Source organism: Ovis canadensis, chromosome 4 (genome assembly GCF_042477335.2).
Source record: "Ovis canadensis isolate MfBH-ARS-UI-01 breed Bighorn chromosome 4, ARS-UI_OviCan_v2, whole genome shotgun sequence".
In the NCBI taxonomy this organism is placed as follows: Eukaryota; Metazoa; Chordata; class Mammalia; order Artiodactyla; family Bovidae; genus Ovis; species Ovis canadensis.
In genome coordinates this window covers 134,389,489-134,416,747 of record NC_091248.1, presented here as the reverse complement: position 1 = coordinate 134,416,747, position 27,259 = coordinate 134,389,489, and the positions used below count along the sequence as shown (strand labels likewise).

At 48.2% G+C, this 27,259-nt stretch overlaps 1 protein-coding gene across 2 annotated transcripts in view; it reads left to right on the top strand.

The window, feature by feature from the left end:
• NCAPG2 (non-SMC condensin II complex subunit G2) overlaps positions 1–27,259 on the top strand; it is a 70,843-nt gene that overhangs the window by 12,434 nt on the left and 31,150 nt on the right. For both annotated transcript variants that reach the window (XR_011256538.1, XM_069587261.1), the window contains exons 7-15: positions 412–506; positions 1,734–1,803; positions 4,119–4,205; positions 6,912–7,007; positions 7,634–7,759; positions 20,583–20,762; positions 22,538–22,690; positions 26,391–26,613; positions 26,918–27,021. Coding sequence is in view for 1 of the 2 variants with exons in the window: in XM_069587261.1 (XP_069443362.1) it covers positions 412–506; positions 1,734–1,803; positions 4,119–4,205; positions 6,912–7,007; positions 7,634–7,759; positions 20,583–20,762; positions 22,538–22,690; positions 26,391–26,613; positions 26,918–27,021 (1,134 nt within the window). In the remaining variant the exon portion in view is untranslated. The remainder of the gene's footprint in view (positions 1–411; positions 507–1,733; positions 1,804–4,118; positions 4,206–6,911; positions 7,008–7,633; positions 7,760–20,582; positions 20,763–22,537; positions 22,691–26,390; positions 26,614–26,917; positions 27,022–27,259) is intronic.

The following is a 27,259-nucleotide window of genomic DNA, read 5'->3' as shown; positions in this document are numbered from 1 at the left end:
CTCTCTCTTTTTAAAATTTGTGTTCTCTTTTAAATTTAGGATAGCTGAGCTAGCTTCCTGATCAGTTACTAATTTGGTCAGGTCAGTCTCCAGTCATTCTAGGTCAATGACAAACCTCTTCTGGACTCCACTGGCAACTTATTTCCAGTAAATACTTGTTAACCCTGCCTGTTGAGGCCTGATGGCCCTGCTGCTCACACCAGAGTGTACGGCCCCACCTGCCCTGCTGCCCCGCGCGGCCCCGCCGCTGCAGCGTGCAGCTTCCGGGTTAGAAGTACGAGTGCTTCCTTTGTCGGGAGTAGCGAGCTTCAGCACTAGTTACTACACGTTCAAAGAACTGTTTGTTTTTAGTTACTGGGAACTTTTTATTTGGTTGCAATTTTAACATCACATCCTATTTTTAATTTATAGGGAAGAAGATTTCTTAGTTCTCTCTTCAATTGGAATATAAATTTCATTAAAATGATTCATGGGGCCATTAAAAACCAGTTACAGGGACTACCAAAGTAAGTATTAAAAACAAGTAACATTTTGTGCTTAGTCTGGTTTTGAAAGTTTCTATTTGACCTGACTTTGGTCGGGTCAACTTTTAGGGGCTTCCCTGGTGGCTCAGCTGGTAAAGAATCCGCCTGCAGTGCAGGAGACGTGGGTTCGATCCCTGGGTCAGGAAGACCCCCTGGAGAAGGAGTGACTACCCACTGCAGTGTTCTTGCCTGGAGAGCCCCATGGACAGAGGGGCCTGCTGGGCTGTATTCTGTGGGGTCACAGTCAGACATGACTGAGTGACTAGCATGGTGATGATGATTAGAAGCTTTAGAAACTCTCTCTTCTTATTTATCATGTACTGTTGTATTACTGAATACTTATTTTCCTTGCTATAGGAAACCGTTCTTTTTCAGTAGGGACATTGAAATTAAGACTTTACTTAGTGGTAATTCTTTACATAGATTATTCACCGGTTCCATCTCAGCCTCAGTCGTAGTAAAGTTCATGTGGCTAGAACGTCTGGTCCTTTGGGTCTGTGCGCACCCTTCGATCTCCCTAAGGTGGAGCTGTGTGGGTGGTGGAGGAGTCCCTGAGGAGGGGCCCTCTACCGATTCTCCAGCCTCTGGGCCCTGGCAGCGTTGGGAGCTGTTTGCCGCATTCGAGGTCAAGTGCTTAACCTGCTCTGGAATTTTCAGATCCTCTATCCCGTCAGGCGGCTATGTGAGAACTCAGCTGGGACTCGATGCTGGTTCTCTGATTGTTCACTGGAATGCTGCTGCCTCCTCTCCGCTCATTTGCACAATATTTGGGTTGAGTCAGATTTTCCTCATTATGAGTCTATGTGAAACCTGGTTATTTTAGGATTCCCTGTACCTGAGCTAATTAGTCTAGAATGACTCCAAATTAAAGTGTATTTGTATTTAAACTTTTTATATTTATAGTTCTTACTAGAAATAAATTTATCTTTAAAGTTTTTTACTTAAGAATTTGGTTCTGGGCGTCTGTTTCATAGTTTCGCAGAAAATAGAGAAGTTCTGGGGAAGCAGTGACTGAGGAGGAAGAAGCTGGCATCTCAGTCCTTCTCCAGACTAGTTTCTGCTTCCTGCTCCAGGCAGACAGCCTGTCTCTACTTTGCAAAGCACTAGTGTAAAACAGTGTCTTCTTCCCTGGGAGAGGAGACTGCCTGAAATGATACATGTGAAAAAATATAATTCTTCAAACTTGCATTAAATTTTTTTTTTTCCCAGATCTTTGATGGTACACATTGCGGAAATTTATTTCAGAGCTTGGAAAAAGGCTTCAGGGAAAATAATGGAGGTATTTCCTTTTTGTTTTATGAAAGGTTAGCACATTTTCATTGTGTTCTGGTTACTAAATAAATAGCCACATTAGGGCTGTTTGAAACCCGTTTGTGCCTGTCTGTCAAGCCAAAGCTCACAGTGAGCGTCCACATGGCGCAGGCGTGGTGTCATACACACCTAGTCGGTCACGCCCACACCGAGCACCACCTCAGGATGTCCCTCCTTCCCCACGACCTGCAGTTTGAGTGGAACCAAGGCTTTTGCGCATTTTGGCAGCTCTGGACCTGCAGTGTCCAACCACGTATATCTGCTGGGCCTTTGAAACGTGGCCAGTCCAAGCTGAGACGGGCTGTAAGTGTAAGAAACTCACCAGATTTGCAAGACAGTCTGGAAAAAGAAGAATATAAAGTATCTCATGGATATTTTTAAAAGAATATTAATTGCATGTTGAAATGATAGTGTGTTGGATAATTGGGCTAAACAAGATATATTATTAAAGTAAGTTTGCCTTTTTTTTCTGTTTTTAGTGTGGCCGCTGGGAGGCTTAAAACTGCATTTGTGGCTGATGTTGTGTTTCTTTTGGCCAGTGCTCCTTGGGAGACTCAGGCCATCTCTTCAGCAACACAATTTGAGAATTTAAAGGTGTTTGTCTGAATCAGGCTTATAATCTTTAATGACTGTAATACCTACCTACTGGCTGTGTAATTCACAATTAAACAGTCATAGGCTCTTTTGGAAAAAAATCGAAAGAAAATGTCTGATATCCCTTATGTTTTTCTCATACTAGGTTCTTAGATGTGTTTTTTTCCTTCTGAGAGTAAAGGGGTCTTTTCTCCTGGGGGAGCGGGCCCTGGACCGGTGTCGGGGGCCGAGGGAGGCTAACCACCCGTGTTTGTAGTTTATTTCTGTGCATTCTCCTCTCTTGCCCAGCTTGCGCTTCAGTTAAATATGCTGTCAGTTAGCACTGCTGTCTGCTTCTGGGAAACAAGCACTTACCATTCCCGTGCCCCTGTAGACACATTCCACAGTAGTTTCTCAGTGCATAGTTTTTGGGGACCTGGCAGAACCAGGATGTTCTCACGCATCTTTTGCATTGCTCCATAGACCATGAAGCTGTTCTCAGGAAGGAGTATTTGTTCCCCCTTTTCTCTAGCAGTGATTTGAAAATAGGAGTTTGTGATTTAAATGTAACTGTTTAGGTCTGCACCAAATTAGTACCAGCAGTGTGTGCTTCTCAGTGTCACTCCCTTCCCTCTGTCCCTTCAAGTTTTTAAAGCAAACTCCAGATGTGACGCCTCACTCCTGTGCGCTTCAGGGTGCGTCCGCTCTAGAAGGCCTGGTTGTACAGCGCCATCGTCATGCTTACTTTGTGACCCCTAAGAGCCAACAGTCCGCCAGGCTCCTCTGTCCCTGGGATTCTCCAGGCCAGAGTGCTGGAGTGGGTTGCCATTTCCTTCTCCAGGGGATCTTCCCGACCCAGGGATCGTAGCCAGGTCTCCTGCATTGTGGGCAGATTCTTTACCATCTGAGCCACCAGGGAAGCCCCATACTAATGTTTGAACTTCTCTGCTTTGTTAAGAATGTCTTCATTTTGAAGTCAGGATCCAACAAGTCTCCCAATGGCATTTGCTTGTTACGTCATTTAAAGCCTTCTTCTCTTTGAAGAAATCTCTGCCATTGACATGTTGGCAAACCTGGTCAGTTGCAGAATGCCCGTGTTCTGGTGGTTAGCTCTCAAGGGTCAACTTCTGTGGCCCAGATGCCTGGCTGGTGGTGCCGTGAACCTCCTGTGTGATCACAGGTCGGGCAGCGTGGTTCCCACAGGAGTCATGCTGAGACGGAGGGGTAGCCTCAGGGAGCATTCTCGGTTAGTGGAGACGAGGTAAATGTTAGTAACACGTCTCCCTCGGGTCCTTCCCTACTGCCGTGGAGTCCTGGGAACTGCCTGTGCCGCCCCTCGCTGGGGTTGCCTGCGAGACGTCTGTTTCTGTCAGTTTGGAATCCTGGCCCCCACCTTAGAGGCAGTTCGGTGTGAGTTTTTGGGCGGGGGGTGAGGTAAGCTCTTGGAACAAATCCAGTTTTCTGAGATTATCAGATGAGTCAGGAGGGGTGCTCCCAGGCCCACCTTTGTCTCTGAGCCCTCTCTGGCTTGATCCAGGCTCGCGTGCCATGTGGGGGCGCGCTCACCCATGCTCTCCTGCCCTCTCGTGCCGTGGCCCCCCCGCTCTCTGTGGGGCGCACTCACCCGCACTCTCCTGCCCTCTCGCGCCATGGGGCCCCCCCCCCCCCCGTGGGGCGCGCTCACCCGTGCTCTCCTGCCGGCTGTTCCAGGCCATCGAGAACGACTGCATCCAGGACTTCATGCACCACGGTGTCCACCTTCCTCGGAGGTCTCCAGTGCACTCCAGAGTGCGCAAGGTGAGCCACACTCTTGCAGCACTTTTGAAAATTGTGTCTCATATTTTTTGTTTTTAGAGAGTTTTTGTGAAATTTTGTTAAGCTTTCACAGGCATCAGGTAAAGGAATTTTTCAGAATCTTGACATTTGGAATTCTGGGAGATCTACCTTGGCGCCAAAGGTTTGATTAGAAAAGCAAACATCTGTTGTTAAGGCATCAGAACTGCATTCAGACAACCTTCAGCTGCGTCCCTGGACATTAAGTGTCTAGAACCGTCGCTCTTTACTGCCACTTCTGCTGCTCTCTAAGAAGAGGCTGTCTGAGGCTATTCTCACTGTTGGCTCTCATAGACCACATTTCCGCCTTGTAGTCTGCAAGCTGGATCAAATGAATGTTCTGGTAGTTTCTCTTGATAGAATTTTGTTTTTAAAAGGTAGTCTCAGAATTTGGGTGCGGGTTTTATCCTCGTGTTGTACATGACTGACTGAACAAGTCTGCTGTTGGTGCGGTGGTTGTTCTGACGGAGTCTGATAAGCGGGGCTCCTGCAGGAGGACGTGGAGGCTCTGGTGGGCTGTGCGGGGCTGTGTCTGCCCCGGGCGAGGCCTCTGTGCTGTCTGCTGGTTTGGGCAACTGTGTGTCAGGAAGCTAGAGGAATAGAGATGAGGTGCCTGCTGCTGTTTGTGTAGTGGAGTCATTATTTGTAGGCGTGAACTATATTAAGTTTGAATGGATAAAAAACATTTCTTATTATTGATGATTTAGTTTGTATTATCCAAAGATAAAGAACCAGAGATGAAAATACATCCGTGTGCCTTCCCCACCACCTACCCCACCCAGCACACATGGTCCCTGGCACTTCATAAGTGGTGGATAGTTTGGGTCATTTACTTTACATGTCTGATTTAATGTTCAGATTCTGCTTAATTGTAAGGAGTGGTGTTTTATTAAACTGTACATATCTGTGATGTGGTTACTTTACTGCTGCTACCAAATAACTGAAGGCTTTTTCGTACCTGACTTTCTGCTGTGGTAGTAAGAAATGAAGGTGAGTACAGGTATCCTTGTCTGTAAGGTTTACGGCAGAATGCACAGCCAGAATGAAAGGCAGAATATCAGGTTTCACTTCTCAAGTGAAATGTATTCCTGGACTCCAAGGCATTGTTCTCACTGCTTATAACATATCATAGCTTCTTGCTTGAATCCTTTTTTTGATAAATACCAAATTTACCTGATAAGTCATTTTATTGATATGTTGAAAGACGCTTCAGAAAATACCTTAGACGTAACTTGAAGGTAAGAAATGCCCTTATTGTTGATGAAGACCTTCTAAAATTAGATAGTAGTGATGGCTGCACAACTCTATACTAACCCACTGAATTACACACTTGATAAGTGTGACTTACAGTTTATGAATTGTACCTCATATGGTTGTTTAAAAGCTCTCTGTGAAGCAAGTACCATTAATACCAAATTAATGTCGCACACAGAAAGCAGACGACAGGCTGAAATCTCCTAAATGAAGCATCTGCAGCCAGAAAAGGAGATCCCTAGATTGCAGCTCTCAGCTGCTGTTCAGTCACTAGGTCACGTCTGACTCTGCAACGCCATGAGCTCCGGTTCTCCAGGCTTCCCAGTCCTTGACTATCTCCCGGAGTTTGCTCAAACTCATGTCTATTGAGTTGGTGATTTGTAGTTCTTTAGGGCAAAGTTGGTTGACATTCACTTAAAGTCTATTGTTTTATAGCCTAATTTATAAAAAAATTCTATTTTTCACTAATATAACTTTGACTGCAAGAATTGTGAATTAAAGACAAAAGGCAACACTGATTGTTGTTGGGGACAAGAATCTGAAGAGTCGCAGGAAGGTCCTGGCTGGTTAAAGCAGTGTGTTTTCTGATTGTCTGTGCCTTTGGGGAGGGACCTGACATCCAGGTTTCTCCTGGGAAGGATCACTGGGCAGTGACACCCCTTTGAGATGCAGTCACCCCTCGAGGTCTGCGGGCGATCGGGCAGCAGATCCATGGATGCCCCAGGGCCTTCCTGAGCACTTTTCATCCTCTCTGGGATGCCCCAGGGCCTTCCTGAGCACTTTTCATCCTCTCTGGATCACTTATACCCGTTGCAGTGAAAGTGCTTGTAAGAGGCTGTGAATCTGACGTGATTATTACATAAACAGTTGCCAGCAAGTGACAGTTTCACTTTGCTTTGAAACTTTCTGGGATTTTTTCCCCTCAAATATTTTCTATCCACGCTTGGTGAGTCTGCAGAGGCAGAGCCCCTGGGTGTGAAGGGCTGACTCTTCGCGTCATTCTGAACGCCCGAGAGAGGTTCTCAGAACAAGACAGTTGTAGCCAGTGCACTTTAGAGGCAGAATGGGCTGTAGGAACAGTCAGGCTGGCTCCTTTTCCATTTGACCCTGAAGGTCAGAGGTGTGTCTTTTTATGAGGCTTTGTGGCTATTGGTAGGTGAGTAGCAGCTGGAACCGGAGCCTTTGTGCAGCCCAAGGCTGTAGGTCTTCCTTTCCAGCACAGGTGCCTTTGTGAGCTGGCCGTGTTCCGAGCTGTCAGCGGGTGTTCTTGTTGTGGTTCCTGTTAGAAAGAACTGTGCATCCAAGACTTGTGAATGCAGGGGCAGCCTGTGCTCCCTGTTTGCTCAAAGTGGGATCTTAAGTGCTTTTTTTAAAACACCGATATTACTGTTCTTTTCTTCTTTTCTTGGCTCTTAGGTGCTGAGTTATTTTCACCATCAAAAGGAAGTTCGGCAGGGAGTGGAAGAGATGCTTTACAAGTTATACAAGCCCATCCTTTGGAGAGGATTAAAGGTGTGCCTCTTAACTGTCCATGTTTAGGATGCTAACATGCTGTGGGGTTTAGCATCTTCTGATTCAGGCACTAAAAGTAAGACTTGAGGCTGGGCACGCGTGAGATTCTGAATGAATACTCGATGCTTCTATTGAAAGCTTTTCTTAAGCTGGGGGTCTGAATGGGTCTAGTGCTGCATGCCCAGCTGAAGGAGGGTTGCCAAGCTCGGCAGGGGTGGTGTGTGCAGAGCTGGGCAGAGCCTTCCTGGCCCTTAGGGCCTCCTGCCGGTGACTGGGGCCACGGTCATAGCACGAGAGGAGGGGTTGGAGTAGCATGTGGGTCATTCTAACGCAGGTGACTCTGGTCTGGGGGCAGGACATGACTGATTCTTCATGACATACTGGACCTTGAGGTAGGGAAACGTCTCTGTCGACGTGGAGCTGGGACTTTGGCTTCATTTGAGGGAGGTCTCACAAGCTTGGTTAGTTTAAATGTTACAGTTGTCTTTCATATGTAAATAGGAATGTGTCTGTGTTGAGACACTAGAAGCATTGCTTGAGGGACTCTGCACTGCTTGAGGGACTCTGCACTGACGCCTTTTTGACTGTCAGCTCTTTGGATTCTGAAACTCCTCTCACCATTCCAGGCCAGAAACTCGGAAGTCCGGTCCAATGCTGCACTGCTGTTCGTTGAAGCGTTTCCTATTCGGCATCCAGGGTTTAACGCCATTGAGATGGACAGCGAGATTCAGAAACAGTTCGAAGAACTCTACGTATGTATTCACGTGGCTGGGCTCCCAGCCTGCAGCAGTCTGGGCCTGGATGTCCCTGGGACGCCCCTGTGCGGCCTCCAGAGGGCAGTCTTTCCAGACCCTGACGTTCTTCCAGGAACCTGGCCTCTCCCGGTGCCTTCTGTGGCAGCGAGGACTCTCAGGGTCTGTTGCCTCTCCGTCTCCGTCTGCTTTGGGGCCTCTCGTCATTCACTGTGTGTAGTTTGAAGTGTCGTGTGCGCTCCCCCGGCATGGAGGCTGTGCTGCAGTGGCCAGGGCAGAGCCGGGGTTGGTGCCCCTGTCTGGCAGCTGTGCACCTTGGGGCAGGTTGGGCACTGACTTTTCTGCCTTTATCTGTGTGGTGGGCGTGGTGGTAGCACCTGTGTAAAGTGCAGCAGTGTCGAGAACACACACGCAGCTAGTTAGCTTTTAAGGAGGTTCGTGACATTGTACAGGAGACAGGGATCAAGACCATCCCCATGGAAAAAAAATGCAAAAAAGCAAAATGGCTGTCTGGGGAGGCCTTACAAATAGCTGTGAAAAGAAGAGAGGCAAAAAGCAAAGGAGAAAAGGAAAGATATAAGCATCTGAATGTAGAGTTCCAAAGAATAGCAAGGAGAGATAAGAAAACCTTCCTCAGCGATCAATGCAAAGAAATAGAGGAAAACAAAAGAATGGGAAAGACTAGAGATCTCTTCAAGAAAATTAGAGACACCAAGGGAACATTTCACCCAAAGATGAGCTCGATAAAGGACAGAAATGGTCTGGACCTAACAGAAGCAGAAGAGATTAAGAAGAGGTGGCAGGAATACACGGAAAAACTGTACAAAACAGATCTTCACGACCCGGATAATCACGATGGTGTGATCCCTCACCTAGAGCCAGACATCCTGGAATGTGAAGTCAAGTGGGCCTTAGAAACCATCACTACGAACAAAGCTAGTGGAGGTGATGGAATTCCAGTTGAGCTGTTTCAAATCCTGAGAGATGATGCTGTGAAAGTGCTGCACTCAGTGTGCCAGCAAGTTTGGAAAACTCAGCAGTGGCCACAGGACTGGAAAAGGTCAGTTTTCATTCCAATCCCAAAGAAAGGCAATGCCAAAAAATGCTCAAACTGCCGCATAATTGCACTCATCTCACATGCTAGTAAAGTAATGCTCAAAATTCTCCAAGCCAGGCTTCAGCAATACATGAACCGTGAACTCCCTGATGTTCAAGCTGGTTTTAGAAAAGGCAGAGGAACCAGAGATCAAATTGCCAACATCCACTGGATCATGGAAAAAGCAAGAGAATTCCAGAAAAACATCTATTTCTGCTTTATTGACTATGCCAAAGCCTTTGACTGTGTGGATCACAAGAAACTGTGGAAAATTCTGAAAGAGATGGGAATACCAGACCACCTGACCTGCCTCTTGAGAAATCTGTATGCAGGTCAGGAAGCAACAGTTAGAACTGGACATGGAACAACAGACTGGTTCCAAATAGGAAAAGGAGTACGTCAAGGCTGTATATTGTCACCCTGCTTATTTAACTTATATGCAGAGTACATCATGAGAAATGCTGGGCTGGAAGAATCACAGGCTGGAATCAGGATTGCCAGGAGAAATATCAATAACCTCAGATATGCAGATGACACCACCCTTAACGGCAGAAATTGAAGAGGAGCTAAAAAGCCTCTTGATGAAAGTGAAAGAGGAGAGTGAAAAAGTTGGCTTAAAGCTCAACATTCAGAAAACGAAGATCATGGCATCTGGTCCCATCACTTCATGGGAAATAGATGGGGAAACAGTAGAAACCGTGTCAGATTTTATTTTTTTTTTTGAGCTCCAAAATCACTGCAGATGGTGATCGCAGCCATGAAATTAAAAGACGCTTACTCCTTGGAAGAAAAGTTATGACCAACCTAGACAGCATATTCAAAAGCAGAGACATTACTTTGCCGACTAAGGTCCGTCTAGTCAAGGCTATGGTTTTTCCTGTGGTCATGTATGGATGTGAGAGTTGGACTGTGAAGAAAGCTGAGCACCGAAGAATTGATGCTTTTGACCTGTGGTGTTGGAGAAGACTCTTGAGAGTCCCTTGGACTGCAGGGAGATCCAACCAGTCCATTCTAAAGGAGATCAACCCTGGGATTTCTTTGGAAGGAATGATGCTAAAGCTGAAGTTCCAGTATTTTGGCCACCTCATGTGAAGAGGTGACTCATTGGAAAAGACTCTGATGCTGGGAGAGATTGGGGGCAGGAGGAGAAGGGGACGACAGAGGATGAGATGGCTGGATGGCGTCACGAATTCGATGGACGTGAGTCTGAGTGAACTCCGGGAGATGGTGATGGACAGGGAGGCCTGGCGTGCTGCGATTCATGGGGTCGCAAGAGTCGGACACGACTGAGCGACTGAACTGAACTGAACTGAACTGAACTGAATGCCTGTTGCAGTAGGTTTTTTCCGATGACTGATTTTCCTAGTGAGTTGTTAGGACATCAGGCTGTGACATTTATTCCCACGGGGTAATCTCCAATCTTTCACTTGGTAGGACAGTGTGAGCCTCTGCTGATTCCTCTACAGCGCCTGCCATTTGCAGGGTCTCCTGACACAAGCTAAGAGATACTACTTAGTGTCCTAGTTAGTAGAATAACATTTTAGGAAGGAATAGCAAAAATGCCATGATAGTGATGGTTTCCCATAGCTGTCCTAAAATACTTCCTTTGGTTTGTTTGTTTTCTGACCCACTATAAAAGAATATCAGACATGCAAAAAGTTGAAATAGCAGTATAGTGGGTATGTCCTGCTTAACCTCTTCACATTTACTCACCTGTGCACTCACATCTCACCCACGGTACCGCCTGCGCATGCAGGGACACACACCCGCACATGCAGGGACACGCACCCCCCTGGAGGGAACCATCGTCAGTGTTTCTCCAGGTGCGCCGCATCCACACGTGTGTTTATTTAAAAGTCCCTTTGGGGATCATGGTGAATTTTGTGGACAAATGTTGTTGGACAAACCACAACTAGATTTTGGAAGCTTTTAGCCATAAGACCATGAAAACTTATGCTCTTTTTAGCTCAGGTGTCCAATCTGTGAAGCACTTGTGGTTTTGCCTGAAGCGTTGAAGACTCTGCACTTGAATGCAGAGATGGAGTGTGTGCTGGAGGTCTAGCACTACCCCTCTTACATGGGATCTGCCACAGGTGCTTGGCCCTGGCTATGGGCCTGACCGTTGATGAGGAAGGTGTCATCCCAGCCCACAGATGGGGAGGCAGGTTGCATGGGGTTTAGAGTGTGGAGTCAGGCAATTTGAATCCCAGTTCCCAGTTAATGTCTGATTTTTCTCAAATTAACCTCTTTCAAGTCCTGTTTCTTCTTTAAAACTGGAGAAAATATTGTATCAGACTGATAAGTTTCCAATGAAAAACTGTATATAAAGCATTTAGTGCAGCCCCTAGCACTAAGGCAACAGTGGTCATAACTGTCCAAAAGGACATTACAATCTGTAAAGTGATGCAACCGTCCTGCAGAGTCCGCTCTAGCATCAGTTCGGGTCAGTTGCTCAGCAGTATCTGACTCTTTCTGACCCCATGGGCTGCAGCACGCCAGGTTTTCCTGTCCATCACCAACTCCCAGAGCTTAATATAGTGCCCCTATATCATAGGCAGTCTGTATTCAGGTTAATCATTGTGAGTTTTGTATGTGCTGTATTAACTATTTAAAAAATAAAAATTAATACTTCCTATTTTGTTTGAATTTAAGGAAGGAAAAACACTAAAGGAATTTCAAGTCAATTAAATTTTTTTTTCAGAACTGTAAATATTAAATTCTAAATAACTCCTTTAAGTTAAAAAAAAAAAAAGACCCCTAGATCGTAGAGAACATTGATTTTACCTTTTTTTTTTTCAGTTCAGTTCAGTTACTCAGTTGTGTCCAAATTTTACGACCGCATGGACTGTAGCACGCCAGGCTACCCTGTCCATCAACATGTCCCAGAGCTTGCTCAGGGTGGATGGCTGAGGTTGATGGTCAACACCATTGAGTCAGTGATGCCATCAACCATTTCATCCTCTGTCGTCCCCTTCTCCTCCTGCCTTCAATCTTTCCCAGCATCAGGTTCTTTTCCAGTGAGTCAGTTCTTCCCATGAGGTGGCCAAAGTATTGGAGCTTCAGCTTCAGCATCAGTCCTTCCAATGAATATTCAGGACTGATTTCTTTTAGGATGGACTGGTTGGATCTCCTTGCAGTCCAAGGGGCTCTCAGGAGTCTTCTCCACACCACAGTTCAAAAGCATCAGCTTTTCAGTGCTCAGCTTTCTTTATGGTCCGACTCTCACATCCATACATGACTACTGGAAAAACCATAGCTTTGAGTACCTGGACCTTTATCAGAAAAGTAATGTCTCTGTTTTTTAATATGCTGTCTAGATTGATCATAGCTTTTCTTCCAAGGAGGAAGCTTTTTTTTTTTCTTAACTTTCATGGCTGCAGTCACCATCTGCAGTGATTTTGGAGCCCAAGAAAATAAAGTCTATCACTATTTCCCTTGTTTCCCCATCCGTTTGCCATTAGGTGATGGGATTGAATGCCGTGATGTTAATTTCTTGAATGTTGAGTTTTAAGCCAGCTTTTTCACTCTCTTCTTTCACTTTCATCAAGAGACTCTTTAGTTCTTCTCTTCCTGCCATAGTGATTTTGGAGCCCCCACAAATGAAGTCTGACACTGTTTCCACTGTTTCCCCATTATTTCCCATGCAGTGATGGGACCAGATGCCATGATCTTCGTTTTCTGAATGTTGAGCTTTAAGCCAACTTTTTCACTCTCCTCTTTCACTTTCATCAAGAGGGTTTTTAGTTCCTCTTCACTTTCTGCCGTTAAGGGTGGTGTCATCTGCATATCTGAGGTTATTGATACTTCTCCCAGCAATCTTAATTCCAGCTTGTGTTTCTTCCAGTCCAGCGTTTCTCATGATGTACTCTGCATATAAGTTAAATAAGCAGGGTGACAATATACAGCCTTGACATACTCTTTTTCCTATTTGGAACCAGTCTGTTGTTCCATGTTCAGTTCTAACCGTTGCTTCCTGACCTGCATACAGGTTTCTCAAGTCAGGTCAGGTGGTCTGGTATTCCCATCTCTTTCAGAATTTTCCACAGTTTCTTGTGATCCACACAGTCAAAGGCTTTGGCATAGTCAATAAAGCAGAAATAGATGTTTTTCTGGAATTCTCTTGCTTTTTCCATGATCCAGTGGATGTTGGCAATTTGATCTCTGGTTCCTCTGCCTTTTCTAAAACCAGCTTGAACATCTGGAAGTTCGCAGTTCACGTATTGCTGAAGCCTGGCTTGGAGAATTTTGAGCATTACTTTACTAGCATGTGAGATGACTGCAGTTGTGCAGTAGTTTGAGCATTCTTTGGCATTGCCTTTCTTTGGGATTGGAATGAAAACTGACCTTTTCCAGTCCTGTGACCACTGCTGAGTTTTCCAAATCTGCTGGCATATTGAGTGCAGCACTTTAACAGCATCATCTTTTAGGATTTGAAATAGCTCAACTGGAAATCCATCACTTCCACTAGCTTTGTTCATAGTGATGCTTCGTAAGGCCCACTTCATTTCACACTAAAGGATATCTGGCTCTAGGTGAGTGATCACACCATCATGGTTATCTGGGTCATTAAGACCTTTTTTGTACAGTTCTTCTGTGCATTCTTGCTGTCTCTTCTTAATCTCTTCTGCTTCTGTTAGGTCCAGACCATTTCTGTCCTTTATCGAGCCCATCTTTGCATGAAATGTTCCCTTGGTGTCTTTAATTTTCTTGAAGAGATCTCTAGTCTTTCCCATTCTGTTGTTTTCCTCTATTTCTTTGCATTGATCGCTGAGGAAGGCTTTCTTATCTCTCCTTGCTATTCTTTGGAACTCTGCATTCAGATGCTTATATATTTTCCTTTTCTCCTTTGTTTTTTGCCTCTCTTCTTTTCACAGCTATTTGTAAGGCCTCTCCAAAAGGACTTATGCCAGCATGTCTTGGGGCTTCCAGGACTATTGTGTTCAGTGCCCCTGTGGTATTGGAAAAGACTGTTGAGAGTCCCTTGAACTGTAAGGAGATCAAACCAGCCAGTCCTAAAGAAAACCAGTCCTGAATATTTGTTGGAAGGACTGTTGCTGGAGCTGAAACTCTAATACTTTGGCCACCTGATGGGCAGAACTGACTCATTGGAAAAGACCCTGATCGTGGGAAGGATCGAAGGCGGGAGGAAAAAGGGACAACAGAGGATGAGATGGATGGCATTACCGGCTCAATGGACATGAGTTTATGCAAGCTCTGGGAGTTGCTGATGGACAGGGAAGCCTGGCATGCTGCAGTCCATGGGGTTGCAGAGTCAGACATGACTAAGTGACTGAACTGAACTGACCCTGTGGCAGGCCACTGTCGACCCACGCCTCCGTTGGAGACTCCTGGACACCCATAGCAAGTCTGGCTCGGTCTCCTGTGAGGTCACCGCTCCTTTCTCCTCGGTCCTGGTGTGCACAAGGTTTTGTTTGTGCCCTCCAAGAGATGTTCCCCAGTCCTGTGGAAGTTCTGTAGTCAAGTCCCAGTGGCTTCCAGAGTCAAACTCCCTGGGGTTGTCAGCGCCTTTGCCCGATCCCCAGGGTGGGGTTCTGCTGTGGGCCCTGGAACGTCTGTAGCAGTGCAAAGGCTTCTTGGCTGTCATTGTTCTCCAGTCTGTGGGTCGTCTGCCCCATGGCTCTGTGGTGGGGCTAGTGGTGACCTCCTGCGTGTGGATTTATGCCACACACTGTGCCTTCCAGGTCTGCTGCAGCCAGAGACGCTGACCCCTCCGCAGACCACTGCAGACCCATGCTTCTGCAAGGAACACTCCAACACCCAAAGGCAGGTTTGGCCTCACGGAAGCCCGCACATGCTGGAGTGTGCAGTGTGCCCCTTCTTCAGTGGGTCTTTGTGGCCCAGGAACCAAGCTGGGGTCCCCTGCATTGCAGGCGGACTCTTTACAGCTGGGCTGCCAGGGGAGTCCTCCGGTGCTTCTTAGTGGAGACAGGTTTATGGTTTTCGAGTAGTGAAGCTTTGTCAGCAGTCTTATAGAAATGGGGTGTGACTGTGGAAACAGGTATTTTAAAGACCTTTGAAAATGAACCTGCCAATAATGGAATCTTGTTTGGGATGAAAATGGATAGGGAGAGGCTTTTGTGTGAGCAGAGCGTGCTGTGATGGCCTCGGATCTCTTCTGGGAGTGAAGTGAGCGCATCTGGGGAGGTGGTTGTGAACAGCCGCTGTGAGAGCTGAGTTGCCGTGATCCTTGCTTTGCTGTGGATGTCCTTGGGGCTGTAGGTGCCTCTGACTGAACCCTAAAATGTCCGTTATTTTTCTGTGACAGTTTATAGTTCAGCCAGGTAGAAATTTTGTGTTCAAAATCATTTTATTCCAGGACTGCCAAAACATTTTGTATGTTTTCTGGCATTGAGGGCTTCTGAAATTTTAAGGATGATTTTCTTTATCTTTTGATTTTTTTTTCTTCCACTATAACATGAAGTTCAGTGTGTTGGTTTGCTGTTAGACACAGGAGATTTTCTTAGTAATGGTTTTCTTTTCTTCTCTCCAGTGTCCATTTGTCCCTGACTCCTTTTAGGGAGCAGTGCCGTGCCATGGTTAAGTTAGTAGCAGAGCTAGTGAAGAGCAGGAGTTGTTTCTGGGGAGGGTGAGACAACAGTGGTTTTAGGCTGTGGCCGCGTGGTCCCACCACGGCCCCTACTACTCGGCAGGAAGGCAGCGGAGTGGTTTATTCCAATGAAACTGACCTACAGATACTGATCCGTGAGTTCCATATGATATTTACATGATTTGGAATATTATTCATTTTTTCCAACCACTTGGAAGCAAAAAACAATTCTTATGTCCTGTGGGCCACACAGAGGCAGGCATGGGCCTCTCTGGCCTGTGGGTTGGCAGCGAGCTCATGACCCTGTGGGTCAGGGCCTGAGTAGGGGCTTGGGGGGATCCAGGAGGTGAGGGAGGGCTTGATGAAGATGACAGAGGAGGCCCCCGGCATGTCTGTGGTCCCTGGAGGGCAGTGGTTCTCTGTGTGGAAACCGCGTCACACGTTAAGTGCCGTTGTCCTGGAGGCTGACTGAGCCTCTGATGTGGGCTGTGTGCCTTCAGGCGATCATCTGGAATCATTGTTGAAGAATACTGTAAGTGACCCACACAGAACAGAAGCTATGAAACTTGAGTTCTCTCTCTTCCTTCCTGTTTTTATTTTGTCTCTCTTCCTTGTTTTTTGTTTTTCTCAAGTGACCTATCGTCTTCACTTTCCCTCCCTGTTGTGAAGAAAGGGTTGGCTGGAGGCGGCGGCTGGCTCGGGGTCTCACTGGCGGTGTGGCGCTGTCCTCCGTGGCCGTCTTCTGCCGCGCTGGTCGTGGTTTTGCGTCCGTGGGTGGGTTGGGCGCCAGCAGACTCCCCGGGGCCTCGGCCTGGGCAGCAGGCAGGCCGGCCCCCGGGGCAGGGACGCAGGGTGCCCTGTGCGTGTGCTCTGCTCGTCCCGCCTGGGCAGCCTGCAGGGCTTCTGCCCGCTCCCCGGTGTGCCTGGCCCTCAGCACCTGTCTCCACGCTTCCCAGCGGCTTGCTTACTGCCCCGCTGCCCGCCCCACCCCAGCCCTCCCCCCGCGGTGTCTAAGGCCTGGCCCAGCTCGGCTGCTCTGAGCCCTGTGGGCACAGTGCCGCCGGCTCACAGGCCTGCTCTTGGGGAGCAGAGCCCCCCGGTGTTTGCAGCTCCGCCTGCTCTTGTCACCCGGGAGGAGAGGAGGAAGGAAGTGCTTACTCAGCTGAGTCCAGCCTCCTTCCGGCCTAATTATGGAGTGAGGACTATTTTTGCTTTTAAACTCTGGGTTGGAAAGTTCCGCACTTAGCAGTAGAGGGTCTTGTGCGGGGGAATCCCTGCACCCTCAGACAGTCCTGGCGGTGCTGATCCGGCCCACTGGGTTCCTCCTCCCTGTTTTTAAGCAGATCTGAGCCACAAAGTATTTCAACACTTAATTACTTCAGTGAATGTGTTTGTTGCTCGGTCATGTCCAACTATTTGCGACTCTAATAGCTTCTGGTAAATGATGTCAGATTCTTGATCTCCAAAGACTTAACTTTGCAAACAGGGAGCAGACTTGATCACTCAAGAGCGTTTGTGTAGCAGAATTGAGGGTCAAAAAGGGCAGAGAAAGCTTCCGACACAAACCTCAGAAGGGGACAGAGAGTGCCCCCCACCCGGTGCTAGTCTAAGCAAGGCCTCATATACTCTGGCCAGACCCACTCCCATAACTGCATCTTAAGTTAACAAGATTAGAATTAACAATAGAAAGCTCCCACCACTTGTGGGATCTACTCCCCCAAGTCTTAAGATAACAAGATTCAGAAGGTTTTTGTTAAAAAGGAGAAGCATGTCCTCAAGCAAGATACATTGTTGTTATATAATCCTTAGTATATAAGGTCCCATCACTTGATGGCAAATAGATAGGGAAACAATCGGAACAGTGGCAGACTCTTATTTTCTTGGGCTCCAAAGTCACTGAAAATGGTGACTGCAGCCACGAAAGTGAAAGACACTTGTTCCTTGGAAGGAAAGCTGTGACCAACCCTGACAGTGAAAGCAGAGACATTGCTTTGCCAACAAAAGTCTGTCTAGTCAGAACTATGGTTTTTCCAGTGGTCATGTATGGATGTGAGAGTTGGACTATAAGAAAGCTGACCACCGAACAATTGATGCTTTTGAGCTGTGGTGTTGGAGAAGACTCTTGAGAGTCCCTTGAACTGCAAGGAGATCCAACCAGTCCATCCTAAAGGAAATCAGTCCTAAATATTCATTGGAAGGACTGATGCTGAAGCTGAAACTCCAATACTTTGGCCACTTGATGCGAAGAACTGACTGATTGGAAAAGGCCCTGATGCTGGGAAAGATTGAAGGCAGGAGGAGAAGGGGCGACAGAGGATGAGATGGTTGGATGGCATCATGGACTCAATGGACATGAGTTTGAGCAAGCTCCGGGAGACAGTGAAGGACAGGGAAGCCTGGTGTGCTGCAGTCCATGGGGTCACAAAGAGTCAGACACGACTGAACAACTAAACTGACTAAATCCTTAGCACAGAGCTTAAGATGAATTGTTTTGTTGTGTGGTCATTAGCTCTGGTCCTAAAGAAAGTGAGGTGTTAGTTGTAGTCTTCTCTTAGGAGAAGGCAACGGCACCCCACTCCAGTGCTCTTGCCTGGCAGATCCCATGGACAGAGGAGCCTGGTGGGCTGCAGTCCATGGGGTCGCTAAGTTGGACTCGACTGAGCAACTTCACTTTCACTTTTCACTTTCATGCATTGGAGAAGGAAATGGCAACCCACTCCAGTGTTCTTGCCTGGAGAATCCCAGGGATGGGGGAGCCTGGTGGGCTGGCGTCTGTGGGGTCGCACAGAGTCGGGCACAACGGAGGCGACTGAGCAGCAGCAGCAGCAGCAGCAGCAGCAGTCTTGCGTGACGGAGACGAAGCACAAAGACAGAAGTGCGTCCTTTTCTCCTCCTTGAAGGCCCCAGACCCCTTTCTCTTCCTCAAGGTCCCTGGACCGCTTCCTCCTCGAGGGCCCTGGATTCCTTATCAGCCTATCTAAGATCAGCTCTCTTGACCCCACGGACTCTAGCCCACGAGTCTTCCTCTGTCCATGGGACTCTCCAGGCAAGAATCCTGGAGTGGGTAGCCATTCCCTTCTCCAGGGGATCTTCCTAACTCAGGGATTGAACCCGGGTCTCGTACGCTGCAGGCGCACCCTTTACCGTCTGGGCTGCCAGGGAAGCCCCTTTACTTCAGTAGGTGTCCTTAAAAGACAGGGTCCCTTTTTTTAAACATAATCCCACCACTGGCACAACTCAAGTAAGATGAATGGTGATTCCTTATTTGATCAAATATTCAGTCGTTGTTCTTCAGTGACATTTCAGTGGGTTTTTTTTTTCCAGTTTCGCTTGAATCTGTGCCTGGGCGAGACCTGTGTTGTGACTGGACAACCAGCTCGCGCTCCAGCAGTCGCGCCGTCTCCCTCTCTGTGTTTCTTCTTTGATGCTGGCTTCTGTCATTGAGGAAACACAGCTACTTTCTCGTTTCCCACAGAACCTGTCCTACTTGACATTCGTATGTTCCTCTGCCCTTTAACTCTCCTGTAAGTTGGTTAAATATGCAGTGGGTTAGGGTCACGTCTCCTCTGCACGTGCTCTGTGGGACCCATGTTTGTGGATCAGGGCTGTGTAGCCTCCTGTCCCCACCCGCCCCCCTGCCCGCCGCTTGGACAGCTGACCACAAGCAGGTTCACTGTGTCCTGGGCTTAGTGTGTTCTGGCATTTTGGAAGTCCATGAGAGTGGTTAAGACCCTGTGTTTCACAGGAACAACCAAAGTCCTTGTGTGTCCCTCTGTGGCAGTGTGGTGCTGGAGACCCTGCAGGCAGCAGGGCCGTCGGCAGGGGCGACAGGCAAGGCACCACGCGTGTCTAGATCAGTTCGGTTCAGTCACTCGGTTGTGTCTGACTGCTGCCCCATGGACTGCAGCACACCAGGCTTCCCAGTCTATCACCAGCTCCTGGCACTTGCTCAAACTCACATCCATCGAGTGGGCGATGCCATCCAACCACCTCATCCTCTGTCGCCCCTTCTCCTCCTGCCTTCAATCTTTCCCAGCATCAGGGTCTTTTCCAGTGAATCAGTTCTTTGTATCAGGTGGCCACAGTATTGGAGCTTCAGCTTTAGCATCAGTCCTTCCAATGAATATTCAGGACTGATTTCCTTAGGATGGACTGGTTGGATCTCCTTGCAGTCCAAGGGACTCTCAAGAGTCTCATCCAACACCACAGTTCAAAAGCATCAATTCTTTGGCGCTTAGCTTTTTTTATGGTCTAACTCTCACATCCATACATGACTACTTGAAAGACTATAGCTTTGACTAGATGGAACCTTGTTGGTAAGGTAATGTCTTTGCTTTTTAATATTCTGTCTAGGTTTGTCATAGCTTTTCTTTCAAGGAGCAAGCATCTTTTAATTTCATGGCTGCAGTCACCATTTCCCATGATTTTGGAGCCCAAGAAAGTAAAGCCTCTCACTGTTTCCATTGTTTCCCCATCTATTCTCTGTGAAGTGATGGGACTGGATGCCATGATCTTAGGTTTTTGAATGTTGAGTTTTGAGCCAGCTTTTTCACTCTCCTGTTTCATTTTCACTTTCATCAAGAGGCTTTTTTGTTCCTCTTCACTTTCTGCCATAATGGTTGTGTCATTTATATATCTGAGTTTATTGATATTTCTCCTGGCAATCTTGATTCCAGCTTGTGCTTCATCCAGTCCAGCGTTTCTCATGATGTACTCTGCATATAAGTTAAATAAGCAGGGTGACAATATACAGCCTTGACATACTCCTATCTAGATGGTTTTCTGTAAACACTCGACTACAGGAAGCACACATGACCGGAGGTCCCCAGGTCTGTGTGTGGCTGTGCGGGAACAACACGTGACTGGAGGTCCCCAGGTCTGTGTGTGACTGTGCGGGAACAACACGTGACTGGAGGTCCCTGGGTCTGCGTGTGTGACTGTGCGGGAACGACACGTGACTGGAGGTCCCCGGGTGTGCCCGGGTCTGTTTGTGTGACTGTGTAGGAACAACACGTGACTGGAGGTCCCAGGGTCTGCTTGTTTGTGGACTTGAAATGTCTGTTGGGTTGTGACTGCTGTTGTGCCCACGAGTAAAGCCAATGTGGAAAAAAGTGAACTAATTTAAGAGAATTTGGCCTTTTTCCCTTTTGTACTTGTAGAGCCTTTTAGAAGATCCTTACCCGATGGTCCGTTCTGCAGGGATCCTTGGTGTTTGTAAAATAACCTCCAAATACTGGGAGATGATGCCTCCGACCATTCTTATTGACCTGCTCAAGAAGGTAACCGAGGAACTGGCATTTGATTTGAGCTCCGCTGATGTGCGCTGTTCAGTCTTTAAGGTAAGCTTTTAAATTATATAAGGAGTACCTGTATATTATAGGATAGTTCTAAATTATAGAGAAAGAAGGAGAAGGCAATGGCACCCCACTCCAGTACGCTTGCCTGGAAAATCCCATGGACAGAGGAGCCTGGTAGGCTGCAGTCCGCGGGGTTGTGAAGAGTCGGACACGACTGAGCGACTTCCCTTTCACTTTTCACTTTCATGCATTGGAGAAGGAAATGGCAACCCACTCCAGTATTCTTGCCTGGAGAATCCCAAGGACAGAGGAACCTAGTGGGCTGCCGTCTATGGGGTCACACAGAGTTGGACACAACTGAAGCGACTTAGCAGCAGCAGCATAGGGAAAGAAAAATTTAAAAATCACCCCAGCCCTACTCCATAAGTATAGCATTATTCACATTTTTGTTGGATATCCAATGTCACTTGTGAAGAAAACAGAATAAAAGTGTCACCCAAAATAGAAGAAGGCTGCTTGAAATGATGCTGGTTTGTCCTGTGTGCTAGCAGAGGGGGCACAGTGTTTTAGAACAGGAGCTGCCTGTCTTTAAAATTTTTTATGTTGTTTTATATCAGAATGAACTTTTTTGTATACTGTGCGCACTTTGCACAAAAACCTACAGGAACATTTTCTGTCCATCGCCCGTTGCAGCAGCTCTCAGGACGCAGCCACGCTTGTCTCATTGTAGCTGCTTCTGGCATCGCTCACATAGTTACTTTGAAGCAAGTGCAGGACATGTATCAGCTCATCTGTAATCATTTCATGTGATGTTTAAAATACATAGTCTCAGGACGCAGCCACACTTGTCTCATTGTAGCGGATTCTGTCGTCGCTCACACAGTTACTTTGAAGCAAGTGTAGGACATGTATCAGCTCATCTGTAATCATTTCATTGTGATGTTTAAAATACATAGTCTTCTAGCAATGTCCTTGGTAGGTCCTCCTGGAGAAGGAAACAGCAACCCACTCCAGTACTCTTGCCTGGAAAATCCCATGGACAGAGGCTCCTGGCAGGCTGCAGTCCATGGGGTCGCACAGAGCTGGACACGACTGAGCGGCCCCACCCTCGCTCTGGTGGGTCCTGTGCTGAAGACTTCGTGCTTTTGCTGCAAGGCGCGCGGGTTTCATCCCAGGCGGGAAGTAAGATCCCACATGCTGTTCAACAGCCAAAAAAATGAAAAATAAAGTCTCTTAAAAATACTTATCTTTTTGCTAATAACTGGAAAGAGAGCATGGCGCAGCGTGTCAGCTCTCCAGACTCGCGTGTCTGGTCTGAGCCGGGGCCGCTCCCTCTGATCCCCACCCAGGTGCAGGGCGGCTGTGGGGGCACCTGGGTCTGAGACGGGGGCGCTGTGCCCCGCCCCCCCCGTTTCCACGCAGCATGGAGTCAGGACATACAGGGGCGCAGTGGGCTGTGAGGAGGACAGGAAGGACTTGGACTCTGGCTTTGGGATCTCCCCACCAGAGCCTCCTCTTTCTTTCAATTCCCGTAAAACCCTTTAACGTTTAGCTTGGAAAGCTCTGAAAATTCTTTCATAACTGCCTGAGTCTTGGTTGAATGAAGCAATAGATGACTGGACTACCAAGCACTGAACCCAGATCGATTCATTCAGTGAATGCCTTTCCATGAAATTGTGTTGGCAAAAGCATTATTTTCTGTGGGAATATCTATTTTACTGATGGTTTTAGTAAAGATAGAACTGAATTTTTCTTACCTGAACTTTTCCTTGTTTATGTTCCAGTTTTGAACTGTTTGTCCTTCTTCTTTCTCCTAGTGTCTGCCGATAATTTTGGATAATAAATTAAGCCACCCGTTATTAGAACAGCTTTTGCCAGCATTAAAATACTGTCTCCATGACAATTCGGAGAAAGTGAGGGTGGCTTTTGTTGATATGCTGCTGAAAGTTAAGGCTGTGAGGGCTGCTAAGGTAAGGTGACTAGAGCTTTCTTATTTAGTACATGAGATAAATAAGTTTATTTATTTTCATCAACAAAAGGACAGAGCTGTTTTAGTTCCAGGAGCTTCAGTGGCCGCATTTAACTAACTGATGTCTGGTGTATTCTACCAGTTGTGTCATAAAATACAATTTGTTTTGTCAATGTGTGCTTGCTTTCTGAGAGACATTAATGTAAGCAGTCCCCACCTTAAATTACAGTTTTATCATATACCTGAAAGTTTTTGTTGCAATATTTAAATGCTTGGCACACAGTAAGCACTTAAAATATTACTTGAACATATAGAATATGAGATCCCCATCCTCCAACATCTTACAGAAGGAAGCAAGGAGGTGTTTGTTGATTTGTATGCATTTTGGTGTAAACCCCTGAGGTGAGAGTGTTTTCCCTTAAGTCTAATTCTGTTCAGCTTTCGGCTACCAATGTCACTCATGAGGTCGCTAACTGCATTATTATTTGGTGACGGTTTTCTTTCCCTACACAAGAGTCCTCTTAAGTTTACTTTAGAGTGGTCTTCTGTCGAGGCTCAGGGTTTGGGAACAAGCTGACACTCTTGTTGGTGTGGAGTCAGCGCCCAGCCCTGGGGTGTGTTCATGCCGTGAAATGCTGCCGCGTGGCCATGGCGAGGGGCATGCTTCGTGGAAAGACCACTAAGTTAGACAGAGGGAGTGCAGATGAGTTGTGGGGTGTTGCCAGCTCTGAGAACAGGGACACAGCTGTGTGTTTGCTCAGGGCCGCCTCGCACATCCCTGGAGGCAAACAGGAAGTGGACAGCAGTTTCTGAGGCCGGGGTGGGGGCGGCGCTGGGGGTCTGGAGACGGGGTGCTGGGGGGAACTTGCCCCTCCCGAGCATGCACATTGGTTTATGCTTTTCGAATTTTGAACTGGATTTTTTTTAATGAGAAAGAGGTATCTTACTTGGCTTCCGTGGTCTCACTGCCTTGGTGTGTGGTCTGTTTCCGGACCGTGCCTGTCCATCCTTGGCCAGGGCCACAGCCCGAGCCCCCTGCAGCTCTGCAGATGTCCCGGTGTGTGTGCCCTCCGGCTCTTCCTTCAGAGTTCCTGGTGGTCTGGGCCTTTGTATTTCTGTATGGAGTCTAGGATCAGCTTGTTAGTTCAACCAAAAGGCTGGCTGCAGGGCTGACTGGATCGTTGTAACACCTGTCCAAAGTGTGGTTATAAGTCTGAAGCAGGAGTTGTGGACTGTTTTGTTTGAAGTGCACATCCGTTTGCAAAGGACCACTGAGGGGACGGCTGGTGAGACGGCAGAGAGACCAGATGTCCTGAGACCTGGGGGTCTCCCCAGGAGAGCAGGGGAGGGGCCAGGTAAGACCTGGACAACGTCTGTGACCGGAGAGTCTGGGGTCTGGAAAGGGAGGAGGAGCAGAGGAGGAAGAGAAACGCTTTAGTGAGACACTTCTTGTATCTTAATGCTCAGCTTGCCCAAGCAAGGCAGAGAGTGATTTAGCTGTAAGATCTCTGGAAGGTTTTGTTACGGGCGCACAAGCCAGTTCTCTGGTAATCAAGATCACAGATGGACAGGCCGGTGGAGAGGCAGCTAGGAGGAGCGGGTGGGTGTTGCTTGCCCCCAGGTTGGAGCACGGGCGCGTGGGCAGCACGGGCAGGGCCCTGCTGTCAACGTGCCGCCCTGGCCTCTGTGCGCAGTGGGAGGCGTCCTGCCCTCACGTCCCCGTGAGCTCTGGAGGGGCTGCCCCGGAGGGCCAGGCAGAGGCTCTGGGCACAGACACGGAAAGGTGCTGGATAATCAACGCTGATTATACAGTCAGGTCCTGAGGCCCGGGGCCGTCAACGTTTAGTTAATTAGGCTTCTGTCTATGCTTTCCATCCTCAGTGCTGGTGATTTCAAGTTGTTTACTGTTTGTTTTGAAATTCTGCAGTTTTTATATTGTATAGCTGAGATTTAGGCCAAATCAACAGTATACTAATATTGAGATATCTTTATTAAGAAACCAATTTGGGATTTCTTAATATGCAATTATTTTTAACTTTAGAAATGAAACACAGGTTAGCAATTTTGTTTATGGTCTTGTCTGCTGTTAATGTCACCTGTGGGTAATATGTTTGGATAAAAATAAAACCTCAGGTAAGTGAAGAATTAATCCAGATTGTTCTGTTTTATTTCAGGAAAAGTAAATGAAAGAAAAATAGGTTAATATGGGGCTTTTCTGGAAAGGCAGACTTGCAGGAAATGTTCACTGTGAGAACCACCGACCCCTGGAGCCTTGGCGTTTGGCATTTGTGCCAATTACTTGTTTCCATTCAAGGCGGTCTGGTCTCCAGGAGTGCTCGGAACCGACCCTTTCAGCATGAAGACCCTCTCTTTTTGGCGCTCTCCCTTGGTCAGGGTTTCCTGGGTGTCTTGGTTGGTTTCAGCAGCTTTGGATGGACTCTGCGGTCTTGAGGCTGAAGGGCCCTGCTCTCCCGAGCACCCGGCTTCCCTCTTCACATCTGGTGCTCTGCCAGCTGCTCTGGGTTGACAGTCTGCTGATGGTGTGGCTGTCGCGCGGCTCCTGTCTTCCCTGCAGTAACTTTAAGAAATACCAAGTGTGTGCATGGAAGTGTCCCCGGGCCGTGTGGGGAGTGGTGGTAGGGCTGATGCTCGGACATTCCCGCCAGGGGAGGTGGAGCGTGTGCGTCTGAAAGTGCAGGGTCCTCAGACCTGCAGGGCGCACTGCGGTGTGGCGGGGGTGTGGCAGGCACTGGGCAGGCAGCTCAGGGAAGCTGGTCCCCGGGGCGCGGCCTCTGTGTCTATGGCTTGGAAACAACCTGAAAATACATGCTGACGAGAAGGATCCACCGGAAGTCCTGGAGAGGGGACTGTTGTGGGAGCAAGGTCCTGGAGCAACGTCCGTGTCACTTTGCTGCTCCCGTCACACAGATGAGTGTGCCTGCACAAGTGACAGACAGGCTCCGACCCCGTGGCCCCTTCCCATCGAAGTCTGTACAGGCTCCGACCCCCGTGACCCCTTCCCATCGAAGTCTGTACAGGCTCTGACCCCGTGACCCCTTCCCATCGAAGTCTGTACAGGCTCTGACCCCCGTGACCCCTTCCCATCGAAGTCTGTTGTAATGTCTGCTATTCTGTGGTGGTCCCCGTTGTTTTAAACTACCTGTCGAGGAGTTTGGCCCTTTTCTCTGGGTGGTGGACAACTTGGACACTTTTGAGCTGAGGGCAGCAGGCAGTTCTGTGTGCAGCAGCTGTGGGTGGTGGAGGAGGCACGGGGCCGCCCGGTCAGCACTTGGGAGATGGCAGGAGGGGCGCCCGCCAGGGAGGCCTGTGTCTGAGGCGGGAGACCAGGTGCTCGCTTTAGCTTTCTGTGCCAAGCCTGTTGCACGTGTTTAAATCCACTTTTCACGTTAATGGCCCGAAAGTTGTGTTGTTTCAGGAAACTTCAGAGTTATTAGGCTGACACTCATTTGGGAGCCCACTCCTGCCCTGATGGGCTAACCCTAACCCCGGCAGCCTCCTGCTTAGCTGCCATGCGTGGCAGCCTCCTTCAAATATGGGACTCTGCAGAGTCCCACGTCCTGGTGGAGTCATTTGAAATGAGTTTTCTTGAGTATAAAAATTAGCTCCTTTTTTATTGTGATCTTGAAATTTTGTTTAAAATGTTCTCATGTTTTTCTTCTGCACATGTGCTGCGTTCACAGTTTTGGAAAATATGCCCCATGGAGCACATTTTGGCCCGTCTGGAGTCAGACTCCCGGCCGGTGTGCCGGCGCCTGGTGGGGCTCATCTTCAACTCCTTCCTGCCGGTGAACCAGCCCGAGACCGTGTGGTGCGAGCGCTGTGTGGCGCTGCTGCAGATGAGCCACGCGGCCGCGCGCAGGTTCTACCAGTACGCGCACGAGCACACGGCCTGCACCAACATAGGTATGCGCGGCCCTGGGCCAGCCCCACGCTGTGCCCCCCGCACGCTGCACCCCCTGCCCCTCAGCCCCCAGGCCCCCACACCCCCAGGCCCGGCCCTTCGCCCCAGCGCCTCGTCCCGCTCCCCGCCTGCCCCACGTGCTCGCCTCGTGCGCAGCGCAGTCTGTGCCATGACTGAGAACATGCGGTATACACACACCAGTGCAGTTCTTAATGAGGTCCCTTAAAATAACGCTCTAATTATCTGAGATTATAATTTCACTGTTAGAAAATTCTGTTGAAGAAACGTGTGTCTTACTCGCTTTAGCAAAGCTGATCCATGTGATCCGCCATTGCCTGAACGCCTGCATCCGGAGGGCCCTGAGCGCCTGCAGGGAGGACGCAGAGGAGCCGGGGAAGGAGAATGCAAGCGTGAGTCCGGCGCCCGCTGGGGGTGGGGCCTGGGCGGGCGGCTCCCCGGTGCTTAGAGAGGGCCGGGTGGCAAGGCAGAGGCGCTGCTCCTGCGAGCTGTTACCTTGGCAGTCTTTTGTTTTTCATTTATTCCTTTAGTTCTGATACAGCAACTGATTATTTTGGAGAATCATAAGTAGTTTTTTGGAGCAACTTCCTGTGTATTCTTTGTAGTTCACTGTGGAGTCTGAGTAGGATC